This window comes from Lissotriton helveticus, chromosome 10 (assembly GCF_964261635.1).
Source record: "Lissotriton helveticus chromosome 10, aLisHel1.1, whole genome shotgun sequence".
NCBI lineage: Eukaryota > Metazoa > Chordata > Amphibia > Caudata > Salamandridae > Lissotriton > Lissotriton helveticus.
The window spans coordinates 87,808,026-87,833,123 of NC_136071.1; the positions used below are offsets into that span (position 1 = coordinate 87,808,026).

At 46.6% G+C, this 25,098-nt stretch overlaps 1 protein-coding gene across 1 annotated transcript in view; it reads right to left on the reverse strand.

The window, feature by feature from the left end:
- Positions 1 to 1,426: 1,426 nt before the first annotated feature.
- The window catches only part of PRKCB (protein kinase C beta), a 1,135,405-nt gene continuing 1,111,733 nt past the window's right edge, over positions 1,427 to 25,098 (reverse strand). The window contains exon 17 of the mRNA XM_078664821.1: positions 1,427 to 1,698. Within this exon, the coding sequence (XP_078520947.1) occupies positions 1,546 to 1,698 (153 nt within the window). The 3' untranslated portion in view covers positions 1,427 to 1,545. The remainder of the gene's footprint in view (positions 1,699 to 25,098) is intronic.

The following is a 25,098-nucleotide window of genomic DNA, read 5'->3' on the forward strand; positions in this document are numbered from 1 at the left end:
GGCCTGGGTCATCATTCCAATGAAACTGGCACAGGATTGTCCGCCATGTTGGCGACAAAAATAACAGAAACAAAGGACTGGACAATAGAACAGACCCTCTACGGAGGATGCACAAATTGGCAATCTGATGGTCTGGAAAATGAAACGTGAAGTCACAGACGTTGGTCTCTTGTTGCTTCATGGCCTCAGGGCAACCCAACATCAGGAAAGGACAGTGAGAGGACATGGCTCATGGGCGGACACTCAGTGCCAGAGGGGAAAAGTGGTGTGAAATCGATGGTTCAGATCTTGAAAAGTTAGTACAAGGGGTCCTTTGTTATTCTTTCTAGTAAAAAAAATCCTGATGGAACAATTTGCAAGTATCCCCTGGAGCTGGGACTTACTAATTACTTGCCACCTACCCTACCTCTTCCCAGGTTGCACTGCCACTGCTGTTTGGCCTGCGGTGACGCAAGCACTGCAAGAGCTGTTGCATGTTTGAACTTTGCCTGATAAATCTCTCTGTTAGGGATGCTTGCCCTGCTAGTTGGCTTATGTGAGGGAAGCTCGCATTGCTCCTGGCGAACCAGAGTGTCCTGGAAGCTTGCACAGCAGCTGATGTTCCTGGTCTAAGGAACATTGCACTGCGAATGGCTTTGCTTGTGTGGATGTGAGGTCACTTCTCACTTCTGCTAATCTGTACTTCTTGTTTACGAGGAAAGCTTTCGCCTCTTGTACCTCTGCCATACTTGAAATCCTGTCCAAATATCCAGAAGTGTGTAAAGGAACACAAGATTGCCCCCTTTCTCCCACCGATACATCTAGTCCCACATCCCACGGACTCTGACTCATCCTTGCATTAAACCGTCCGTGGCATCTGCCCATCATGGCAATAGCCAGGGCACCCCCTACCTAGTGGTCCAGCAGACACCATGACCATGAAGGTCTAGCTCTGATAGGAGTGAGGGCTGTGAGTGACCAGTCAGTGATGGAAGGAAAGCTGTTAGTCTTCCTTGAAGATGGAAACATTCAACAGTTCAAATGTGTTGTGAGTACAAGAACATATATATCTCAGCATCAGCCGTAAAAACTCTTAACAAAGTTTCTTCTGATAATAAATTAAATAAATAAACAAAAAGACACACAATTGGCAGACGTCGACAAAGATCCCCTATACGTAAACCATGCAGTTAACAAAACGGTGACGCTGCAACCACCTCCCGGTGGCGAAACGGCAGCTTTGAGTTTGGTAAGTGTTGGCCACCAAGGTTTGGTTTCATAGACAAATGTGTCATCGTCTCTGTGCACACCGCGGAGGGCCAGGACACGGACACACCAGATGCTAATATTGCAGATTGAGGCGATGCGTCATTTTTTGCTTAAACCTCAACAAGGAGAAACCAAGTGAGGATGGAACCCAGGAAGGGCAAGTCCAAGCCTACAACCACCCACCATCTCCATCAATCCAGACAAGGCTGTGTGGTCAGGCACCATGGAAGACAAGGGTTTAGCTCTCTGGCCCCCTTCCTGACATCACATCTCGCCCGGACCCTCCAAGCAACCCTCTTAAACGGAGATCACAAATTCGGGGTTCGTGTAGGAGAAGCCATCAAATTCGTTCTGATCCAAGTTCATGATGAAGAGCTTGTCCGTCGGTGTCAGATCCACCGGCTGTCGGGTAAACTCCTTGTCAAAGTTGGAGGTGTCTCGTTTGTCCTTCTGTGGAAAGAGAAAAAAGGGCAAAAATAAGAAGGTGGTGTTACAGATCACAAAAGATGTAGCACACTGTGACAAAACCCTGAACATCTGCAAAACATCTGAGCATCAAAGACATTTGCCAAAGACAATTCATTCTTCTTTAGACAGGACTCCTAGGTATATAGATCAAACTGCAGAACAAGGGGAGGTTGCAGCACACTGGATGCACCAGGGCTAATGGACACAGATGATATATTACACACTAAATAAAAAAGTGTGTGCATGTGAGATAGCCCTTCGGGGTTGATTGGAGCGCATAATAAATTAAAATAACATAACATAACATAACATGTGTACATACCATGTCCAGAGTTTTCTTTAGGCACCATGAATTTAGGACTAGGAATTGCTATGCCGGTCACTGTACACCAGCACGACACTGGGACACTGCGGCCTATTGATGCGAGGCAAAGTAACAAGCGGGGAGGGGTAGGCGAGTTGTGCGACAACCAAGAACGTTTTCTTCAGCGGGTCAGTGCGGCCCTTAGTGGCAGGCTAGTGGCACTTAAGTGGTAAATCTGGCCCTAGGGTTGGTTGATAAGACTGTATGTTTTTTGTTTTTTGTGGGGCTCCTCATCATCTCATGGCTCTTGGAGTGGGGTAAGGTGCCACACCACCACCACCTATTTCAGCCTTTACCCCACTTCCAGTCTTTAGAGATCGTTAGTCTGGCAACATTGACTGCAATTGGTGGGTGAAGGTCCAAAATTGACAGTATTCATGCCCTCCCCAGGCAAAAACCTAGCTCAGGAATCAAAGTGATGCTATTATCAATTGCTCCACATTAAAATTATGATTAACTCCCTAAAAACAATGACATTTGCAGTCGCGGCTCGCACAGGTAAGCTTGGTGGGGCCGTGAGGCAGGGGCAGGGTAGGGGGTAGTGGAATTCGACATACGACGAGATAGTCAAATGTAAATAACACCACCTACCTTGTGCTCGCACTTTACTCAGCGATGCGCGAGCACAAGGTAAGTGGTTTTATTTATTTACTTCTAACAATTCCGTCGTATGTTGAATTTTACTACCCCCCCCACCACGCTCGCCCTGTCCCGCCTCACTGTGTTTACCTGTGCGAGCCACCACTGGAAATCTGGGCACCCCCAAAACATATGAGCATGATCCGCAGATATTTCTGCACATTGTAGGACATTTTATCTCCTGAATTCTGTTTACATTTTTAATAGTGAACTAACCCAAACATAAAAACCTTCGATGTCACTGTTGTTTGAATTATGCTGCCTGCTTCTCACCTAGATACATATTCAAAAAGGGCCGCTGCACTCGTGGCGGAGGATCTGCAGTCGTGAGGGAGTCTCTGCACTCATGGTGGATGCTCCGCAGTCGTGAGGAAGTCTCAGCACTTGTGGCGGACACCATGGAGTTGTGAGGGAGTCTCCACACTCGGGGTGGAATCTCTGCTATGAGAATTCTCAATGATGAGGTTCCACTCCAAGGGGGTCATTAGGATGACGGGAGGACTTTGTCCGCCTGCCATCCTGTTGGAATTTGGGACCGCCCGCCATAAGGGGCGGGGGTCCCGTGGGGGTATTAGGATGTGCCCGCCACAGTGGCGGGCACATCCTGCATTTTTAGCATTGTGGGGGGCGGTGCTCTCTGCACCGCCCCCCACAATACTAAAAATGCATTTAAGCATTTGCATTAACAAAGCGGCAGGCACCGCGCGGTGCCTGCAGCTTTGTTAATGCAAATGAAGGGGGGTACCACAGGTACCCCCCTGTGTGCACCCCCCACCTATACTTCACTCTGGGGGCCCGCAGGGGCCCCCAGAGTGAAGACCGCATGCCTTTTCATGGCGGCATCGCCGCCACAGAAAGGCACCTAAACACAACCATCATAATATGGCTCGCGGTGTCTGATAGACACTGCCACCATATTATTCCTTTTCCGCCCCGGCCGCAAGGCGACCGGGGCGGAAAAGCGGCGGACGGTCTTTCCGTCCGCCGAGGTCCCCCCGCCATACTAATATGGCGTGGGGGAAACAAGTGTGGATGTCGGGCGGATTGCCCCCGCCAGGCTGGCGGTGGCTACTGCCAGCCTGGCTTGGGCAATCCGCCCGACATCATAATGGGCCCCAAAGTGCGGAGAATCTGCCCGAGTGCGGAGACTCCCCTACGACTGTAGAGCCTCCAGCACAAGTGCGGAGGCCCTTTGTGAATCAGACCCATAGACTTTGGCAACATGGCATCTTCAGGTCATCCTTACCTATCTAGCAATATCAGAGCAAGCCCATTCAGATAAACATGTTCAGCCTCACTCAGCAGGGTTTACCACTGAGAGGACTGTTGACTTTACATTTACTTACAATGAAGGTTGGACTATATTTTGATTATAGTCTAAATGAATGCTCCTCCTATTTCTTACCCAGAAAGCTATTCAGCATTGCACGTATATAAAGCTCCAAGCCGGGGAGCTCCAAGTAAGAAGTCCCATAGCAGGCAATTCTTTTTAAAATTCCCATTAATAAGAAGTAAAGTTTATTAAGGAATTTGGGCTGAGAGGAGAAAATATTTCTTCTGCAGAGGCTCACAGTGACGAGAATCAATGGCTGAAGAGGGCTGAATCATTACCCCGTGTTGTATGATGTGGTCGGAGGAAGTAAAATGTGAACGACACTTGAACAGACCAATGATGAATGGAGGAGGCTGTTGGGAGTATGATGGAATAGAGGTTGGTGGCACCAAAATAAAAATATACGGAGAATGCACTTAAACTGGCCAGTGAAACAGAAAACAACACTAACTACAAAATGGTCAAGAAATAGATTGGCATTATTATAGGTCATGAAACACCCAAAAGGTGACAGGAGGATGCTTGCAATAAGTCTAACCACTGGCAATAGCTCGGAGTAGCACTCTAACCCATCATTCCTATGCTCATCATGCCACCTCAGTTTGGACCGAGCCATATGCAAATCAGTCTTGACCCTGCTCCTCATGGAAACAGCCCAGCTCAAACTGCCAACACAAGCAACCCAGGGCAGGTTTCGCCCTAGGTATGGGTTCAGCAGCCAGGTACAGCTTGGTTCCAGTGACACAGTGAGCACAAGACCCACATCTGGGCATGCCCATGTCACTAAGGGCGGTGCATGAAACACATTACTGGTAGACCTGGGAATGCATCAAAATGCTAAGCCTCCCCAGATAAGGCTTAACAAAGAGAAATATCTTTATTTCTCCTATTTTTTTCCTATTTCTGTGTGTGCTGCATAGAAAGAGGAAAATGCCTCGGAACATTGTTTTTGTGCAGGAAGGTTTCCCTTCCTGCCCAAAAATAATCCTGGTTACAACACAGGCACCATTGCACCATGGTGCAAGGGTGCCTGCATTGGCACTAGGTAGCTAAGTGTGCGCCAGCGCATGGAAAAGACAGGACCGCGCCGTATGATGTTTAATATGGTGTATTCCTGCCCTTTCCCGTAGCGCAACGCAACAAAGTGAATTAATGCACTGCATGAAAATCTAATAAATGTGCCCCAAGATATAAAATGTTGTTTACACTTTGTATGTGTCATTATGTTTGTTTTATTTGTTGTCGGATGGGAGGCTGCTTGCAATAAGTCTAATCACTGTAAATAGCTCAGGGTAGCACTCCAACTCATTGGTCTTTTGACCCCATGCCACCTCAGTTTGAACACAGCCATATGCAAATCAGTTTTGACCCTGCTCCTCATGAAAACAGTCCAGCCCGAACTGTCAAGCCAGGTCCTTCCTGAAGGAACACAAGCAGCCCAGGAAAGGTTTCGTCCTAGTTATGGGCTCATCAGCTGGGTTTGGAATCTGAGCTGAAAGTGTGATCAAGGCGAAAGCCGAAACGCGTTGTTTTTGGAGCCATTAAAACCTAATTTTGCACCGTGCATGGGTGACCGAGCTTTCTTCTGTGACAAGCGAGAGAGGACTGTTGATATATATATATATATATATATATATATACATTTGTGCAATGGCAGTGAAAATAAATGCTCACTGCAAAGGCCAGATTCAAATTTATTTCCACACAATGGATGTATATATGTACTCAGCCATCAAAATAAGTCATTCCAAGATACTTTTCCAGCATTAAACGGATAAGGAACCTTAACCTCCTGTGACGGGATTCTGGGGATATACGCTTTGGGAAGGGAGAACAGGAATCCCAAGCAGGGTTAGTGTGCACGGCTCTTAACCTTCTGATTTCTGTGCCCACCCCCCCTTGAATATTACAAGAGCCCAGGGACACCTACTGAGTCATTACTGGAAGTATTTGTTGATTTGAACCACAAGCAATGCATTAAAAAAAATACAGAAATACGTATTCATCAACCAAATACCCATATGATTAAATATTTTATTTCATTCACAATCACGTATATAAAAAAAAAATTGGAATGTTGATCTTGTCTAGATTCAATTGAGGACACTCATCGTCCATGGAATATTCTGTTTGATGCACTTGCACTGCACCCATGTATCAATCTGAAGGCAATAACTTACATTTTAGCCTCCAATTTAAAATTTCAACACATGTACCACACATTTTAAAATTTAAAATGTTGCTTCATTTATATACACTTCATTAATCTACTAATAATATTGAATATATTTTTTAATTTCCTAAGCAGCCGCTGACCTCCTGAGTAGGCTTCACAGACTCCAAGGGGTTTCTGGACCACAGGTTAAGAGACACTGTTCTAGTGTATTGAGGACCCAGTGATCAGTGGGTGACACCCATTGTTGCACGTAAACATATCGCAAAGTCGATCAAACTCTAAAAGCAAGCAGCATGTTGTGGGGTTAATACTTACCTTTTCAATCTATTTCAACAGCTTTTTAGTAGACGTTTTCACAGATAAATATGTAAATATGGTGACAAATTATTTGCTCTAGATATTATATTTGCCATAACCATTTTTAGCAGAGTAGCGTCGCTCCTTAGCAAAACCGATGATTGACCAATCACAGTTTCACAGACCATGTTCTGTGACACTTTGATGAATCAGTGCCAGGTCTCTATTGGTCAAGATAGAGCCATTACTCCACTGGTCAAGATAGAGCCAGGTCTCTATTGGTCAAGATGAAGCCATCGCTCCGCTTGTCAAGATAGAGCCAGGTCTCTATTGGTCAAGATGAAGCCATCGCTCCGCTTGTCAAGATAGAGCCAGGTCCCTATTGGTCAAGATGAAGCCATCGCTCCCCTGGTCAAGACAGAGCCATGTATCTATTGGTGAAAATAGAGAAATTGCTCCACTGGACAAGATAAAGCCAGGGCTCCATTGGCCAAGATAGAGCCATCGCTCCACTGGTCAAGATAGAGCCTGAGCTCTATTGGCTAAGATAGAGCCATCCCTGCACTGGTCAAGTTAGATATATGGGTCCAATGGTCAATATGGAACCATTGTTGCAATTGTCAATATAGAGCCATCACCCAACTGGTCAAGATAGAGCCATCTTTCCACTGGTCAAGACAGAGTCAACACTCTTCTGTTCGAGATGTATCAATAACTCTATTGAGACCACAGAGCCTTCTCTCAACTTTTCATGATAGACACATCGTCTGCTGTCGAAGAACGGGCCATTGAGTGACGATTCAAGTGAAAGCCTCTGCTCAATAAAGAATCATCACTCTGCTGTTTAAGAGGCAGACATCACTCTGCTGTTCAAGACAAAGCCATCACTCAACTGTTCAAGACCTTTGTTGAGCCCTCCAGGGAAAATCAGTGGAGCTGTAAGTGGAAGCGAGGAGTCACAGAGAAGGTCAGTTTGTCATTGATTAAGAGGTAAGAGGAGACTTTTATGTATTCATTAAATTACAGGATCAATACATGGAGCAGCGTCACCAGTGGTTGGCTACGCCTTGCTGTCGATCAGAGATGGTTCCGAAACTAACCATGTATAGTTTACGTAATGTGCGCAAGGTTAGATGAAGAGTTGTGATGCCCCTCCCTCTTGGACAAAAACCCTTTTATCATAATCTAGAGCAGAGGTTCTTAAACATTTGACTTTTGTGGGCCCCCACTTCATCAATACTGGAACCCGGGGATCCACACTGAATCATTAACAGAATCCAGGGCCTCTACTTGGTCATTACTAGAAGCTGGGGACCTCCATCTAGGCATTGTTGATGATTTGAACCACAAGATGGGTACCCCAAAAAAATACAGAAATAGCATTCATCAAAGAAATCCAGAAATGAAAAAATATTTGATATAATTCACAAAAATATTTCAAAAAATCAAAATGTTCGTTGTAGTGGAAAGCCCAGGGGACCCCGAATAAAGGGTTAAGAACCACTGATGACGAGTCCAAGAGCGGCTCCACCGTTAGAACAAAATGGCAATAAAGTTAATTTATTATCATTTTATTTTTCCTCAGACCGTCCCTAACCAAGTGTCAGGATGAGACAGGGCCTGCTGAGTGGCAGCAGCCAAGAGGAGTGGTGGGATGCCTGTGCACTAATTCAAAGTGCGCATGTCTCTTTGGACGGCTGCCTTGCGACAGCCAGCCAGACATGCGCAATTTAAACCTCTCAACCCAGCTGTCTTAGGCAGCTGGTTTGAGAGCAAGTAGAGGCCTCCAGTGTGCTCAGGTGGGTCGAGAGAGTCCGCTCCCTCCAATCCTGGTGCTTCTCTCTGCTGGCATGAGAGCAGCACCAGGAATGGTTCAAGGAGTTGGCTGGGGCCCGCACTGGATCTCGATGAGAAAAGAAGACCAGAGCGAGGAGGACTTGTCGTCTGCTGCATTCGAGGTAAGTGGCTTTTTATTTTATTATGTAACTTAACTACACACACCTAAAATAAAACTTAAAAAATATATTAATTTCACAGTTTACATAATTAATTATCTATTACATGATTAATATTATTTACAAATTAATTATTAAATAATTATAATTAACTTCGCACCCTTTACCCTTATAAATCTATCAAGTCATACCTAAAATATAACTTAAACAAATATGAATTACTCAATTTACATATTTATCAATTCATTAATTATTAGTAATTGTTTAATTGATAATTATGTACATTTTGTAATTGTTGTACTTGTTAAGTTATATTTTAGGTGTAGGTTGTTGGGCTATGCACTCCATGTCCTTTCAGTGATGTTTTGAACCCTTGGAGAGAGTCTACTGTGCAGGTGAAGGTGAATTCCCGTACAAGATGCTTAGGAGGTGTAGGAACCAGAAGTTGAAGGTGGGGCGGTGTTGCTTGGGTGGTGTGATTAAAAGTTTGTGGTTGGCATGATGTAGGTTTCGAGTAGGTGTGTATCGAGATGAAAAGGTAAAGAGGGAGTTATGGGTGAGCACATTTATGCAAGTGTCAATAGTTTGCATGTGTCCCTTTTGTTAAAAGCTTGCCAACTAGGGGGCTTATTATAAGCGCTGCCGGTACGTCACTTTTTTTGAAGCACCGGGGGTGCAGTGTGCCTGCCCATATTTACAAGGCCACGCAAAGCCACCCTGTGTGGCTTTTTATGGCCTTGTAAAAACAGTCCCTTTTTACTTTGAGTTAAAGGGGGGTGCCATGGGTGTTGCTGTGGGTGTTCCCAGGCAACACGTATAGATTCTGCCGCATTCCCAAATTTACACCATATCATAAACCTGGGAATGCGTTGTAGTGTAGTTCCAATATTCCCAATAGGCTCTGGAAAATGTATCCTATAGATTAGACGTAGGACTGAGGTCGACTAGGTCTCTATCGAATATATCAAACTTAATAGTGAGTGCCAGCTAGCTCAGAGGTCACTAGAAACTTTCTCGAACTTTCTCCAATTCACATGAAGGGATTAGTTTCTGACAACCGCATAAACATGACAACTTTGTTTCCCAAGAATAACAAATATATCTCTAGAGTCGCGGAAACAATTGATTAGTATTTCACTCAGTCAATCGTGCATGCTTCGTTTCAACAGAGCTGTAGAGAAATAGAGAGTCGGGCGTTTTCAATAAAAAGGGTTTATTGAACAGTCTTCTTTCTCATACAAGAGAAGTGAACTGCTACAATCGTTAAGCAGACTGTAAAGTATAATGCGTACAGCAAGAATAGTATTATACAGTAATACTGTAAAAGAATTGTATGGTTTCTAAGCCATATAAAAATACATACATAAATAAAATTGACTAAAATACTCAACTGGTGCTTCTAAAATACGCCTACCCCAATGAACCTAACCTAAGTCTAGTACGGGAAGAAGTACGTATTGTGTAGCATAGGTTTAGTTGTTTTTGCCAAGAATCTACCAAAGGTTTCTCTAGGTTCTAATCAGCTCCATACCTTAGTTAGAATGAAGGAGGTCTGGTATCTCTGTCCCAGGACTCGATTTCCCAACACCCCGCAAGGGGAGCTTGGAAACACTGGAGCTGGATTCTTGTCGAGAGAAGGGCAGCCTCTTGATCAGTGCGTCAGGTGGAGAGTCTGCTTCCTTTGGCACTTGCTGTAGCGAGCTGCATCGGGCAAGTAGGTCTTCGAACTGCTCTGAACCACCGTAGTTTGACATAGCAATTGAAGGTATATTTATACCTTGGAGGTGTTTAGGAATGCCACAGTTTGATGTAAAGTCGGGCTTATGAACGTCTGGAAAGAACCCCCAGGGAATAGTTGTTCTTTGCAAAGTACATGAGTTCTTGGACAAATCAATATTCAAGCAAGGGAAAGTCCCTGACTGCTTAAGCTGGTTTTCTGAGAAATCGTTGTGACGTTTTGTACGGGTGGAAGTAGCCATGGCTGTATTTGGGTAGCATGGTCCATGCCTAAATAAGGGATTGATTTCTATGTCTATATAAGGGCAATGTGAATTGTACCTATATAAGGGCATGAATCGGGAAAATTCACGTGGAGCTTAAAACGTCACACAACAGCGGCAGAATCCTATGCCTTCCCAGGGTAGCTGTATGGAGGCACAACGAGGAGGAATACTTTCATTTCTTATTGTGTTCTCCTCTTTCTATGTGTGCTGCAGCATGCATAGAAAGAGGAAAACACTGTCAATTATTGTTTTTTGTGCAGGAAAATGTTCCTTCCTGCACAACAACAATCATCCTATTCTTTACTTGGGGTCAAACAAAGCCGTGGTCCGTAGACTGCAGCTAATCCAGAATTCAGCCGCCAGGTTGCTTTGCAGAATTCCGAAGACCTCTAGTATTTCCGGATATTTACGTGATCTACATTGGCTCAGGGTGGAGAACCGTATTAAGTTCAAAGCCCTGCGCTACATATTCAGAATTAAAGCAGGCACAGCTCCCCAATACCTCCAAGCACTTGTGCACCCTTATGTACCTTCCCGCCACTTAAGATCTGAAACCTTGGGCAACTTTTTTGTGCCCAAGATCAAACTCTCCAGAATGGGAGGGAGATCATTCTCCTATCTGGGCCCCTCTATTTGGAACACTCTTCCCACCTTCATCCGCAAAGAAACAGATTACATCCATTTTCGTAGACACCTTAAGACCTGGCTGTTTGATCAATAACGGTAACTGCAGGACCGCAAGCTGCCTATGTCCGTCCTGGCGCCGGGAAACCCATTTTGGGTAGCTGAGCGCCTTACAAACTCAATAAATAAATAAATAAATAAATAAAATCCCCGCCATGCAGGCACCCTTGCAGCATGGTGCAAGGGTGCCAGAATTGGTGCATGGCAGCCAATTGAGCGAAAGCGCAGGGAAAAGCACCTGGCTGCATCATATTGTTGTAAATATGACACATCCTGTGCTTTTAAAATGATATAGCTCGGCGAAGCACAATGGCTTGTGGTGCTGTGCTGAGTCACTTTGTTGTAAATGAGGCCTCGGGTTGGTAACAGAATACTGATGGGGGAGGGATGGTAGGCCAGAGTCAATTGCACAACATTTGAACAGCAAAATGTAGGGCTTTGTTTGGTGGTGAAAGGGAGCATTAAAGGAAGGCTACTGAATACTCTTGAGATGTTGAGTGCTTTGGTTGTGTTAAATGGGATGTGTGAATGAGCTTTGCGTCTGGTCAGTATATAATAATCCACATTTGTATAGCGCACAATCACCCGTTAGGGTCTCTAGGCGCTGGGGGCCGTCGGGAAGATTAAGCAAGCTATTGCCCAGAGTCACATGGTGCTGGGCTAACCTGTCGCCGGAGTCGGGGATCGAACCGTGATCCCCAGATTCCAGCGTCAGTCGCCCTGGCCGCGGCGCCACACCTCCTCCCATATGGACATGTGCAGCAGTAGCACTGGTGACTATGAAAAAATCAATTTTCCATTTTCCATTTTTGTCAGGGGACTGAAAAACACCAGGGATTCGAGTCGAAGAAGAATATTTCAGAGTCTTTGAGAAAGTAAATGGAGTTAGGGAGAGGTTGGTGCTGATGAAGAGGGGAGTCCAGGACCTCCTGTTTAGTGGAGTCCGGCATCAGTTGATTGATTGATTGATTGTGGATTTGTAAAGCGCTAGAATTGACTCCCGAAGGAGTATCTCTGCGCTGTAGACCGCTGGGGAACCCGTCCTGGCTTTCCCTGTGAGATGGTCCCTACTGGGTATCTCCAAGGTGAAACCAGGCATCCCTGGCGTATGTGGGGGGCCGTTGTGGAGATGAGGCAAGCTAATGCCCAGAGTTGCCGAGTGTGATCCCTAGTTAGAGTAGGCACCGAGGTGAGAATTATCGAGTCCGTTGACCCTGGTCCAAGACCCTGCCGCGTCGGGAATTGAACCCTGGTCCCGGGCCGTCCTCTGCTCCCGGGTCTGCCACCTCTAACCAGTGAGCCACACCACTCCACTCAGTGACCGTAGTGACATCCAACATCGAATGATAGTTTGCAGCTTGAGATATGTTGCTGACGGTGAGGTCTAAAAGCGGGAAAGGAGTAAAAGATTTGAGCACTGTTTTGCGAATGCAGACTTTTTTTTTACTCGGAGAAGATGTTGGAGAGGCGTAGGACAAAGCCTTGTGGTAGGGATTGGAAGCGGGGTGAGGCTGTTGATTTTTCTCAGACTTGAGCACCTGCGAAAGAGATGTCAAAGGTGTGTGAGATAAACTAGTAGCAACTTGGCCTGGGATATCCAATGAGTCTTGAAGAGAACGTAAGGATGGATGATCCACCATGCCAACACCAAATAGGTCTAAAAGCATAAGGATGTAAGAAAATGTATTGTGGTAGGCAGAGATGATGAAGGTGGATTGATGTGATACTGGTGTTTCGCTGGCGTGAAGGGTGCGGAAACCTGTATGGCGCAGGCTTAGCATGCTGCCTCAAGAAAGGTAGATAGAGAGGCGAAAGGACGGGGGCGCTAGAGGGCGCGCTAGCAGAATGGCCGCACTTGCGTGAGGCTCCTGCATCCTGGAGATTAAATCCTTTATTTATCCTGCAATACTGGTGTATAACTTCGTTTTAACTGATTTGAAGGCTTCGGGGACCTGTCCTCCCTCCTCGGTGTAAGTTTTGAGCTGCTGCGACGCTGGGATCCTGTGCATTGCTGAGTGACGGAGTGCACCGAGGCTGCAGCCGGAGAAGTGCAGGTTACGGGAGGCGGAGACTGCTGCTGGGAAAGTCCCCGGTCCCCCACGAGGCACCCAGGCCGCGCAGTGAGGCCTGAACAGCGAACAGTGGAGGCAGTTGGCGATATCTGCGGAGGGAGCCTGGAGGGCATACCGGAGACTGACACGCTGCACAGCAGCTTGGAGGTGGCAAGGACCTAGCGCCCGATAGCTGAGTGGCTGACACACCTGCACAGGCCCGGCCGGCTGCTGAGAGCGGAGGCTAGCAGCCCTCAATCGGGGAAGCTGAGACTCGCGACCTGCCCACAGGCGGTGGGATTGGTGACAACGCCGAGAAGCTATCTGCTAAGACGGTGAGGTGGAGACTGGCTGGGGGGCACGCGGTTAATGGGTGAATGAGAGTCACCAACAGAACACTGTATAAGGCAAAGCAGAGATTGCCGATCAGACAGTAGCGGCCAAGTGAGAAACGGTGTTACAGGAGGAGCGGAGGCGCAGTGTCATGTGACACAAGGAACTAGCAAATTGAACACACCATATGTGATAACGGCAGGCACGCCTGCCCCCTCCTCCTATCGCCCCAACTGCACCATCTTTGACCTGTGGTGTCGGGCATCATGTCGTTTGCGTGGACACAGAATAAACCGCCTGCAGCGCAGTGGCCGGTAGCCATAGTGCTGGCTGCTAGTGAGATACTGGGCATGTAGCCTGTACCCCATACCAGAGAATTGACCATCTTAATGGTGCCATGCGGCCTCCACGTTGAAGGCTAATGCAGTTACACATGGCGGACTGAAACTCCTGCAGTCGACGACACAATTGAACAGAAGTTGCAGCGGGCTGCGCTCTGTGGTGGCGGCGCAGACCTCTAGCAGAGTTCTTGAGGACTTTACACCTTACGAAAGCACCACCGAAGCGACGCCATGGGTAAGCCGGATACTCGACAACCCAAACTTAATTTTGGGCAGCGAAAAAAGGGCCTAAGTCGGGCTCGAATGATGATGACCTCGCCATGGCAGACGCACCGGGCAATAGTGAGACCTCCTCGGACATGGACATGAAGCAAATACTGCTGGAAATGAGGCAAGGGTTTGCTACCATAGTGGACAAGGTGGACCGCATGTCCTCAAGAATGGAAGCCATAGTACATAAAGTGGACCAACATGAGGAACGCATTAAAGAGACTGAGAGGCGGATATCCGACTCGGACGACCTCACGGCAGGGCATACAACGCAACTGGCAAAGATGGATAAACTCCTGCGTGTTATCGCAGCAAAAAATGAAGATTGGGAAGCCCGCAGTCGGAAAATAACATACGCGTTACGGGTATTCCGGAATACACAGACACTGGGCGCATGGAGGACTACATTGAGAAACTGCTAGTGACCGCCATTGGTGCTGAGACCTTCTCTACGCAGCTGATAGTGTAGCGGGCACATCGATCACTTTGACCCAAACCGAAACCTGGCTGCCCTCCGCGGCCAATCATTGCGCGCCTGTTGAACTATCGTGATCGTGATGTAGCTCTGCGCGCCGCACGCTCCAAACAGAAGCTAATTTACAATGGGGTTCCCTTTTCAATATTCCCAGATTTGACTCCGATGGTGCAGGAGGAGAGATGCAAATTTATTGAGGTAAAGAAGAAATTGCGAGCAGCGTAAATTGATTACGCCTTGCTATATCCGGCTCGCTTCCACATAACCCATCAAGGAAAGCAGAAGTTCTTTACAAACCCACAGCAAATTGAGGACTACCGGCGAGCATTGAAAAAACAGCGACGAGGAGGACGCGTTCAAGAAGATGGGCACCGAGAACATGAGAATGACATTGATGAGGAAGATTGATCTATGGTCGAGGACTCATCTTATACCATGTAGCGGTTGCTGTTGACCACATCGTGGACCTGCAGTGAACTATGTTGCCCTTGGCTATATGACTGTCTGCTCAACGAAGTTCATAGTTGTACCGGTGGTAATGTATTCCAGGACCCGCTTCCCCCCCGAGCCGTGCCTAGAGGTGGTACAGGTCCGAAGGCCGGGGGAGAGAGAAGCGGCTAAGCGAGCTCTCTAAGATTATGGGAATTCCCCTGAATACTGGTGTAGAATTTGGAAAGGGGTAATGTTGGTGTTGGGGTTGAGGGGGGGGGAGGGATCATTCTTCTGGCGAGTTGGGGTTGCTTCAGTGGGAGGGGGGTAGGTTGGAGGGTGGGAGGAGGGTTGAAGGGGGGTGATGGTTGCTACGTTTCAAACAGCATTATAGCACGAGCTGACATACCAGAACGACACGGTGGGTGGAGAGGGGGTGACCCTACGCTCCAATTAATGGGATGTTATAGCTACCTTTCTCATGTAATGAATGGGTGACACACCTGATACAAATCTGACTCTACTATCCTGGAATGTAAGAGACCTTAACGATGTGCGCAAATGCATACAGGTCCTCTCATATCTAGACAGACACCAGGCACACGTGATACTGTTACAGGAAACGCACCTATCCCCGCAACCCAGCCACTCCTTTGCCGGTAGATGGGCAGGGAGTAGATATTTCTCGTCTTATTCCTCATATGCCAGAGGTGTGGCAATCCTGATTAAACGCGCCGTCCCCTTCACTCTGATCGTACACATAGCTGACACCTCAGGAAGGTATGTCATAATATGGGGAAGACTGGGGCAGGTAACTGTCGCTATAGTAACCTGCTATGCTCACAACATAGATATGCCGGAATTCTTCACTATGATATGGGGAAAAGTGCTGAATATTGGTTCTACACAGGTGATTTTAATGTGGCCCTAGTTCCTGAATTGGATAGGGCGGATGGTTTGGCGCACTATCACCCCAAAGCAAGAGATGCACTACACTGTATAATAAATGAAGGGTCATTGATTGACAGCTGGAGACACCTGCACCCTATGAAGTTGGAGGGCACACATTTTACCTCATACACAGGCACATGGGTGCGGCTAGACTTCAGCTTCCTATCGAAAGATCTGGCTGTAGGAATCGTCACTGCGAAGCATCTGGCCTGCACCCATTCTGATCATTGCCCAGTATTGGTTACATTGCGAATGCCTGGTTATGACCGTCCTAGACCTGCATGGAGATTACAACCTACTGCACTGTTAGACACGGCATTTCGTGAAGAGCTGAGGGAAGACATACTGGAATTCTTTCCACGAAATAAAGGCTCCGTGGACAGCGTAGCCGTGGTATGGGATGCCTTTAAGGTTACAGTCCGCGGATGGTGCATAGCGAAGGGTAGTGGAGTGCTGCGTGATATTCAGTGCAAGATCCGTAGGCTGGAAGGAGACTTGAAGGAATTAGAACGTAGAATGCAGGGGGAGAGGGACACTGCTATACAAAAAGAGTTCAGAAATAAGTTATCAGACTATGAAGAAGAGGCGTTGCGAGAGGCAAAATTCCGTAACAAATACTGGGTAGCCCCTAAATACGGAGAAGGTGAACGGTCGGGAAAGGCGCTATCTGGGGTCATACGGAAGGATCGAGGAGATAACACCATCCTAGAGCTCACTGATCAGAAGGGGAGGGTATGGAGGGACAATACCCACCTGATTGATACGTTAACTGGCCACTATAGGCCAGCTATACACAACGCGTGCTTCAGGCAACATCGATTAAGATGGATACCTGGGGGAAGTAGCCTTATGTTGGTTGAGTGATGTCCATAGCAAATTCTTAAGTGCCCCCATAGAACTAGATGAAATCAAGGAGGCCATTATGTCTCTAAAGAATGGGAAGGCGCCGGGCCTAGATGGCATACCGGCCGAATTCTACAAATGTTACATAGAGATAATGGCGCCAGTGTTGCGTGAAGTGTTCGAAAACTCATTTGAGGAGGGTATTTTACCGCAAATAATGCGTGAGGTGGTTATCACATCTCTGCTGAAACCTGTCAAAGACGCTAAAGATTGTGATTCGTATTGCCCCCTGTCGTTGATTAACTGCGATGCCAAGATCTTGTCCAAAGTCCTCGCCACCCGGCTGACCCTACTTATGACACAGATTGTCCTACCTGATCAGAGAGGTTTTGTGCCGTCCAGAGTGACTAGCCATAACTTTCGGACTCTTTTCTCCCTCATTCAAACGGTGGCACCTGACCTCCCACTCTGCAGTGTTCTTGGATGCATCCAAGGCCTTTGACTCGGTGGAATGGAGCTACCTCTTCACTGTCTTGAGTAAGATGGGTTTCCCACCGTTTTCATTACCTGGCTGCAGATATTGTACAACAAGCCTACTGCGAGGGTACTTGTCAATGGCCACCTTTCGAACAGCTTGTCTATCACTAGGGGCACTCGGCAGGGGTGCCCGTTGTCACCCCTCCTTTTTGCCATAGTCAGTCAGTCAAAGTTCTTTATTGCGATAACTTAATATCATACAAAGACAATGGCACAAAAAACAACAAATAACATAAATGAAAAGAAGCAGATTAAAAACAATTAAAAAACTATTAAAACTTTAAAAAAGAGCATTTCAGATAAAAAGCAGTGTACCATGTACAATTCATTAGGACTTTGTAATTGCATAGTGTTAAAGTACATTAATAGTAAAGTACATGATAAAGTGCAGTATCCCAAGGAATAATCCCCGAATAATTGATCTACTAAGATACACAATTTGATCTAAAATTCATTAACCTGAAGTTGCCATCAGCCCGACTAGTTGATAAGCAAGTCTGCACTCTTGAGTCTGGTATTCCTGCTTCTTATTGCTCTTACCAGGAAATTTGCCACAAAAAACATGATCCTGGGAGTTTGCAACATTTGTAGGTAAATAAGAGCAGGTCGGACCAGAATGAATCCCGCTTCCTTAAGTATAGGAACGAGAAACTGCCTCCGGACATCGTTATAATGGCTACAAAACATTATAAAGTGCATTGTGCTCTGATCTGAAAAAAGATCACATGAACATGGCGGGGCCTTTTCCGGGGTACTCCACTCAGAGTAAAAACCGAAGTTAAAATGAATTAGGTTAAGTCTAAAACGGGTTAAAATGAACCTGTGATAAGAGTTAGTCACCACATTAAGGTAGTTGTCAGGACCACTAGGTATAGCCAGCAGAAGGCTGGCCCTAACACAGGGTTTCCGTAGCTCGATTTCCTCCCTCTCCAAGGAAAGAAGATCTTTCATGGCGGCCTTGATGAATACAACATCATTGGATGTTATAGAGTCAATGGCTGTATATAGTTCAGGCCTCCCCAACCTACAAAAACTGTCCTTAATGTACTTTAACCATCCAATCTTATGTACCTTATCCAGGGTCAAACAGTCCCTTATTATGGAATGGTTTAGGGAAATTTCAGGATTAAGCCACAGCTTGAGCCATGCGATTAATGGGGCTGTTCTAACCATATCGCTAATGAAGCCTTCTCCTATTTCCTGGTGGACAGTATAGGATGGGGTTGACTGCGGGACGCCCAAAACTAATCTGAAAAATCTGTTTTCCGCGGTCTGTATGGGGTCAACTCTTTTATGCCCCCAAAGGGAGCTCCCATATGAAGCTACAGAGATACATTTGGCTTTGTATATTTTACTAATAGCTTCAAAAGGCCTTCCCCCTAGTCTTTTTGAAAAACCATGAAGAGCCGCGGAAGTTCTAGCCAGTATAGCTACTCTACTTTTTACATGAGGGCCCCAACTACCTTTGTCGTCAAAAGTGATCCCTAGATAGGGGAAAGTAGTAACCCGAACAAGTTTTTCCCTTCCGCAGAGAAAGGTTTTATGGGCGGATTTCCTTGAGGCCAAACCCATAAGCATAATCTGGGATTTTTTTGCGTTGATTTTCAGGTCTAAGGAACCCATAAAGGATTCAAAAGCATCCAGCAGCCGTTGTAGCCCCACTCCTGTTCGTGCCAGAAGCACCGCGTCATCCGCGTACAGGAGGACTGGGATACCCTGTCCCCCCGCACGTGGAATATCGCAGGTGACCCCTCTTAGGGCGGGCTCTAAAGCATTCACATACAGCGTGAACAGTAGAGGTGCCAAGATGCATCCCTGACGGACACCTCTTTCCGAAGCAAACACTTCAGTACATCTTCCATCAGTAGAGACTCTAACTTTAGCAGACAGGCCAGAATGCAGGTCGGACAGTAAGCTAACTATAGATCTGTCCAGACCCATCTCGACCAGTTTACCCCAAAGCTTAGATCTATTGACCATATCGAATGCAGAGGAAAGGTCCATGAACCCTAGGTACATGGACCCATCCTTAGCTCTGGTGTATTTCTCAATCAGTAGGTGGAGATTGAGGCACTGGTCCAGGGTGCTTCTCTTGGGTCTAAACCCGTATTGCACATTGCTCAAGATGTTATTCTCGGTGGCCCATGTATTCAGTTTTGCTAATAGAACTCTCCCCAAGATTTTAACTGAGGAGTCTATCAGTGAAATGGGCCTATAGCATACAGGGTCCTGCCTATTGCCTTTTTTAAAAACCGGAATAATAGTTGAAGTTTTCCAGGACTTCGGGATGTTGTCACGGTTTAAGGCGTTAAAAACCCTGCAAAGCAATCTTGACCAGAAGTTGGGAAAACATTTAAAAGCATCGGCCGGAACACCATCCGGTCCCGGTGCCTTTTTTGTCAAAGTTCGACTAATGGCGTCTAAAATCTCCTCGACTTCAAAGTGCAAGTGGTTACCCAGTGTGATAGTAAACTCTTCATAAGCACTATTCTTAGCTAAAGACTTGCCTGAGTATATCTCTCTGAAGTGTTGAATCCAGTCCTGATCTGGAATATTTGCTTCCAGAGGGGAGTTATCCTCGCCTGTGAGAAGGGGTTGATTAACAATTCTCCAGAACTCCCCACTATTTTTTAATATGGCTGAATCTGTAAGTTGCGCCCAAGCTTCATCTTTAAGCTCTTTCTTTCTGGCTGCAATAGCTTTTTTATATAAGGCCCTACTAGTCCTAATAAGGTCACGATCCTTTGGATCGGATTTGAGGGCGTTAAGCAGCACAGAGTGTGCTAGGGAACAACTGTGATCAAACCATCTTTTAGGAGGTTTTGTCTTGATCTTGCTGATCACAGAGAGCCTACCACTTATCTTACAACATATACTGGTAAATGCTAGAATGACATCCCCATCATTAGCATCATTCGATAAGCAGACCCCAACCTCTTCCTCAGAGTCTAACAAAAGTTCCTGAATGAATGGTTCTGGGGTAATACTGTCCCATTTGAGTCTGCGTCTTTGGTCCTTAACTTTAATTGGTCCATCCATAAAGGTTGAACCATGGATGCGTCCTAATAATCCACCCTCTCCTATATCCAGAGAAACTGGGTTGTGGTCACTAAAAACAGATATCACAGTTCTATACATAAAAACTTTAGATAAAAAACATGCAGAGATAAAAATATAATCAATGATAGAGCCATTGTCTGAGCCCTTAAAAGTAGGGGCCCTATCCTCCTCCCCACAACTAGATTCATAGAGGTTCCATCTAGCAAGAAAGGTTTCTAGACATTCCCCCTGCTTGTTATGCGCCAGATGAACCATTGCGCTGTTCGGGGGGGATTCAACGTCATCACAAACACATGATAATAAGCACGGATGAAGCACGGATGAATATTTTGCCATAGCCATTGAGCCACTGGCATGCCGGCTACGACAGCTACACCGGGAGAGTGCATTTCGATGCTTCCAGCGTCAAATCTCTGTCTCATTATACGCGGATGATGTGACATTATGTGTCGTGGACCCCCAATTAAGACTTAATGCATTTCTACATGAATTTGTGGTCTTTGGTAGAATGTCGGGCATAACTATCAACTGGAATAAATCCCAATTCTTCCCACTCATGCCCGCTGTAACCGAATTTCCCCTTGACTACCCGTTAGAATGGTGCCACTCTGACTTGAAATACCTGGGAATCCGTGTCTCGAGAGATAGAGAGGAGACAATACGGATGAATTATGGTACTGCCATAATGCAATTGAAAGACACCGTAGCCCGCTGGATCACACTACCTCTGTCAATGGCTGGCAGAGTCTCACTTATTATAATGGTCGTACTGCCACGTTTTTTATACTTCTTCCTCAATATCCCCTAACATCCGTTGCGTATTTTTTTAAGATCCTGAAATCGGGACTGCTAGATTGGTGTGGGGCGGACGCCAGTCAAGGATTAAGTGGACTGTCCTGACACAGCCTTATGACAAAGGGGGCTTTGACGTTCCAGATATGGAGGCTTACTATCTCAGCGAGCAGGCACACTACGTCTATCACTGGGTTAAGCCCACTCGATTCATGCCGCAGATAGTGGTGGAGGACTGGATTGCACGTCCATTGCCACTCAATGGTATTGTCCATGGGCCGACAACAGTCCTTTTTGGTGATGATGCTGCCACACCACTAGATATATTCTACTATATACGCTTGCGTGAAGGCATGAAGCAACTCCTCCCAGAATACCCATGTGAACCAGAGGTGGTCCCTCCGCTGAATGTCTTATTGTACGGCAATGACGGTAAACACTTGGTCTCAAGACTATATAACAGCTATCGCACGCACATTCCAGAGGTGGCGGGAAATGCCAGGGGGCATTGGAGCGCTGATTTCAGGCAAGACCTTACCGATGAGCAGTGGGAGTACTGTTGTGCAGCTACGGGACGTATAACCTCGAGCAGTCGTTTCAAGATTATTCACTATAAATTCCTACATAGGATGTATTATACCCCTGCCAGGAAATAGACATTTAAATTAGCTGATTCAGACTGTTGTGAGAGATGTGGACGCCCAGGCGCAGGTTTCCTACATTTGTCATGGGAATGCCCACAAGTATGGCACTATTGGGAACAAATACATGGCGCTCTTGAGACAATGTTAAACTTGACCTTCGATATGGATCCAGTAATATTCCAGCTGGGATATACGTCACGCATACCTAAAGGGCATCGTAAGTTCACAGATATAGCACTATTGCTTGCCAAAAGGTGCCTCGCATGCAGAGGGGGAGAGCCCCGAAATTCAAAGAATGGCTGCAGGACATGATATATTGTCAAGATCAAGTAGGTACATACGCTGAAACACAGCCCATGTCCTCGAGGCCCAAGGACATATGGGGACCATTGCGAGCCTATCTCTTGCAACACGGAAATACAACAGGGGATGGGGACGCACACGCGGAGGCTGAGACAGGGGAAGTTGTGGACACGCAGGATAGCGTTTGAGTGCGTTTCAGATATCACATGGGATATACTGGGCTGTTTCGTTGATGGTGTAGATAACGTCTAACAGTGTAATCTCACACATACTTTGTCGCGAGGACTTTGTAATATACAATACTGTCTGTATTCCATGTTGCTATTTGTGGCTTTGAGGGGATGAATCAGATGTATTCGTATTAATGCTACCTGTTACCCAGACTTGGCTCGGAGTGGGATATGCACTCTTGCCCTGAATGTACTCAACAGAATCGCATTGGTTGGAATGTCTTACAAACGTGCTGATTATGCTGCCTTGTTGTATTGTAATTGCAAAATGAACAAAAATAAAGTTTAAAAAAAAGAGAGGCGAAAGGACTCTGGACAGTGAGTCTTCTTAGATTTAGGGGTGGTCATTGAGGGTGGGGACGTTGAGAAATGTTGACATGCATGAATATCAAAGGATGGTCAGATGGGTACAAGCTGACAGCAGGTTGAGAGTGGACAGTATGTTCGATATAAGTATGAAGTCCAGGGAATGTGTTGGTGTGAGGTGTGTATTGGCCAATGATTGAGTGGAAAGGTGGGATAATAGGATGTGTTGCAGTTGACTGAAAGTAGTAGAGGGTGCAAGTGAGTGAAGGAAGGTGTCAGCTTTGTCAAAAAAGTGTTGAATTAAGTCAGGTGGCACTAATATGTTTGCTTTAAAAGGGATATAAAGTGTTATTTGAAAGAGGATTGGAGGATAGGTTGCAGGGAGTGGTGGTGATCACAAGTGAATTGTTGAGGAGAATGCAACTCCTTTGTGTGTTTCTGGGTTGGGTGCATGAAAAGGTGGCATGATCGGTGAAGGGCTGGAGGAGTGGCAGAGTCCTTATGGTTGGTCCAGCTTTCAGTAAATTTATGATGGAGTGTTGTGTGAGTCAGTGTTGCAGTCTGACAGAGCAGAGCTTTTGATGTGTGGTCTCAGTGGATAGAAAAGAGGCCATGGTTTGAAGGCTGGATTGTTTATGTGCACACATGTTGATGGTAGATGGTGTAGTCTTAGTATATGGTAGAGGGTAGTAGTCTGGCAAATGCCAAGCATACAAGGAGGAGGGATAAGATTAGGGTAGAAGAATGGTGACAGGAGAAAGGGTAGAGTACTGTGAAACAGGCAGCAAATGACTTGAGGACAGTCCATGTGCAGGCAGTCATGCAACATAGGATCTACAGCTAGTACTAAAAACTGGATGACGTGCAGCAAGAAACCACTTAGATCAAAGTGCAAATTAGCACAAAAACTTATTACATCAAGGTGATATCTTTGTGTTCCAAATGACAGTGGGGTGCAAAGTGGCCTCTGGACAGACACTAGACTGATTTCAGGTCATATAATCTGAGGACTGATCGTGCAACTGCACTTGCAGGTTTGCAATCAACCGCACTACTAGATGATATTACATACTAGTATCCTGGTATTACCTCCAGCCAGATCCCTGCCGACTCTTGTTTCTCATGATACTTTCACCGTAGTCGTGACTGCTCGGTACAACTCCTGTAGTGCTCCAAAGGTTAGGGTGATCGCCTTCCTACCTGGCCCATGTGTCAGTATAAAGCTGCAGTACTCTGAATTGTGGGGGTTTTGTCCCCTTCTCCACCCAGATAAGCAGCTATGACAATGTGTATAGTACATGATGGATTGACCCGCTGCAATGCAAATGTTCTGTGTATGTGGAAATGGCACCATATCTACATATGTGACATTTGTGAACTGTGTCTTGGTCCATGTGTGCCCGTTCCTCAGTCAGGACACCTCCAAGGACCATAGCAGCCCACAGTTCTGGATTTGTGTATATCGAGTCCATGACTGCAGGCTTCATGCATCTCCACCTGCTTTGTCTGGGTGTTACAAGTAGCTTCATGTGGGCCATTGAACAGAGCTTCATATATATTAAACCCGTTTCAAGCCCAACTCAATATCCTGGCGTTCCGCTCCTGTGTCAGTCCCAAAGCATCTCATGGACCATTGCAATTGGGCTTCCAGGTAGTAAGTATACTGAAAAGTTAGGTGCACCTAGTCCCCCTTGATCAAGTGGCAGTAGCAATTTGCCTATGGGCACTCTTTTCCTTCCCATAACCACACTAAGGGGCTGATTATGATGGTGGTTTTCCCGCATCCTCCGGGCCGGCGGAAGCCACCGCCGTCCCGGAGGATGCGGGAAAACCGCAGCGGACTGAAAAAGACCCCCCGCCAGATTAGGATGGCTGGGGGATCATTTTTCAGTCCGCAGCTTTTCCGCCGCGGTCGCCTCCCGTCCGCGGCAGAAAAGCACTAACATGGCTGGTGGTGTCTATCAGACACCGCCAGCCATATTAGGATGTCTGGAGTAACATGCCTTTACACGGCGGCATTTCCGCCGTGCAAAGGCACATGGTTTATTGTTTGGGGGCCCGTTGCGGGCCCCCAGGGGTGAAGGGGGTGTGGCGGGTGCACATGGGGGGTACCTATGGTACCCCCCTGCATTTGCGTGCACAAAGCGGCAGGCACCACGCGGTGCCTGCCGCTTTATGCATGCAAATGCACAACGTACATTTTTAACATTGCGGCGGGTGTAAAAATACAGGATGTGACCGCCAGGGTGGCGGTCACATCCTAATTTGTACGGAGGGACCGCCGCTGCCCCTGCGGACGGTCCCTCCTACTCTATGGTGGCGGACGGACTCAGGTCCGTCCGCCATCATAATCGGCCCCTTAATCC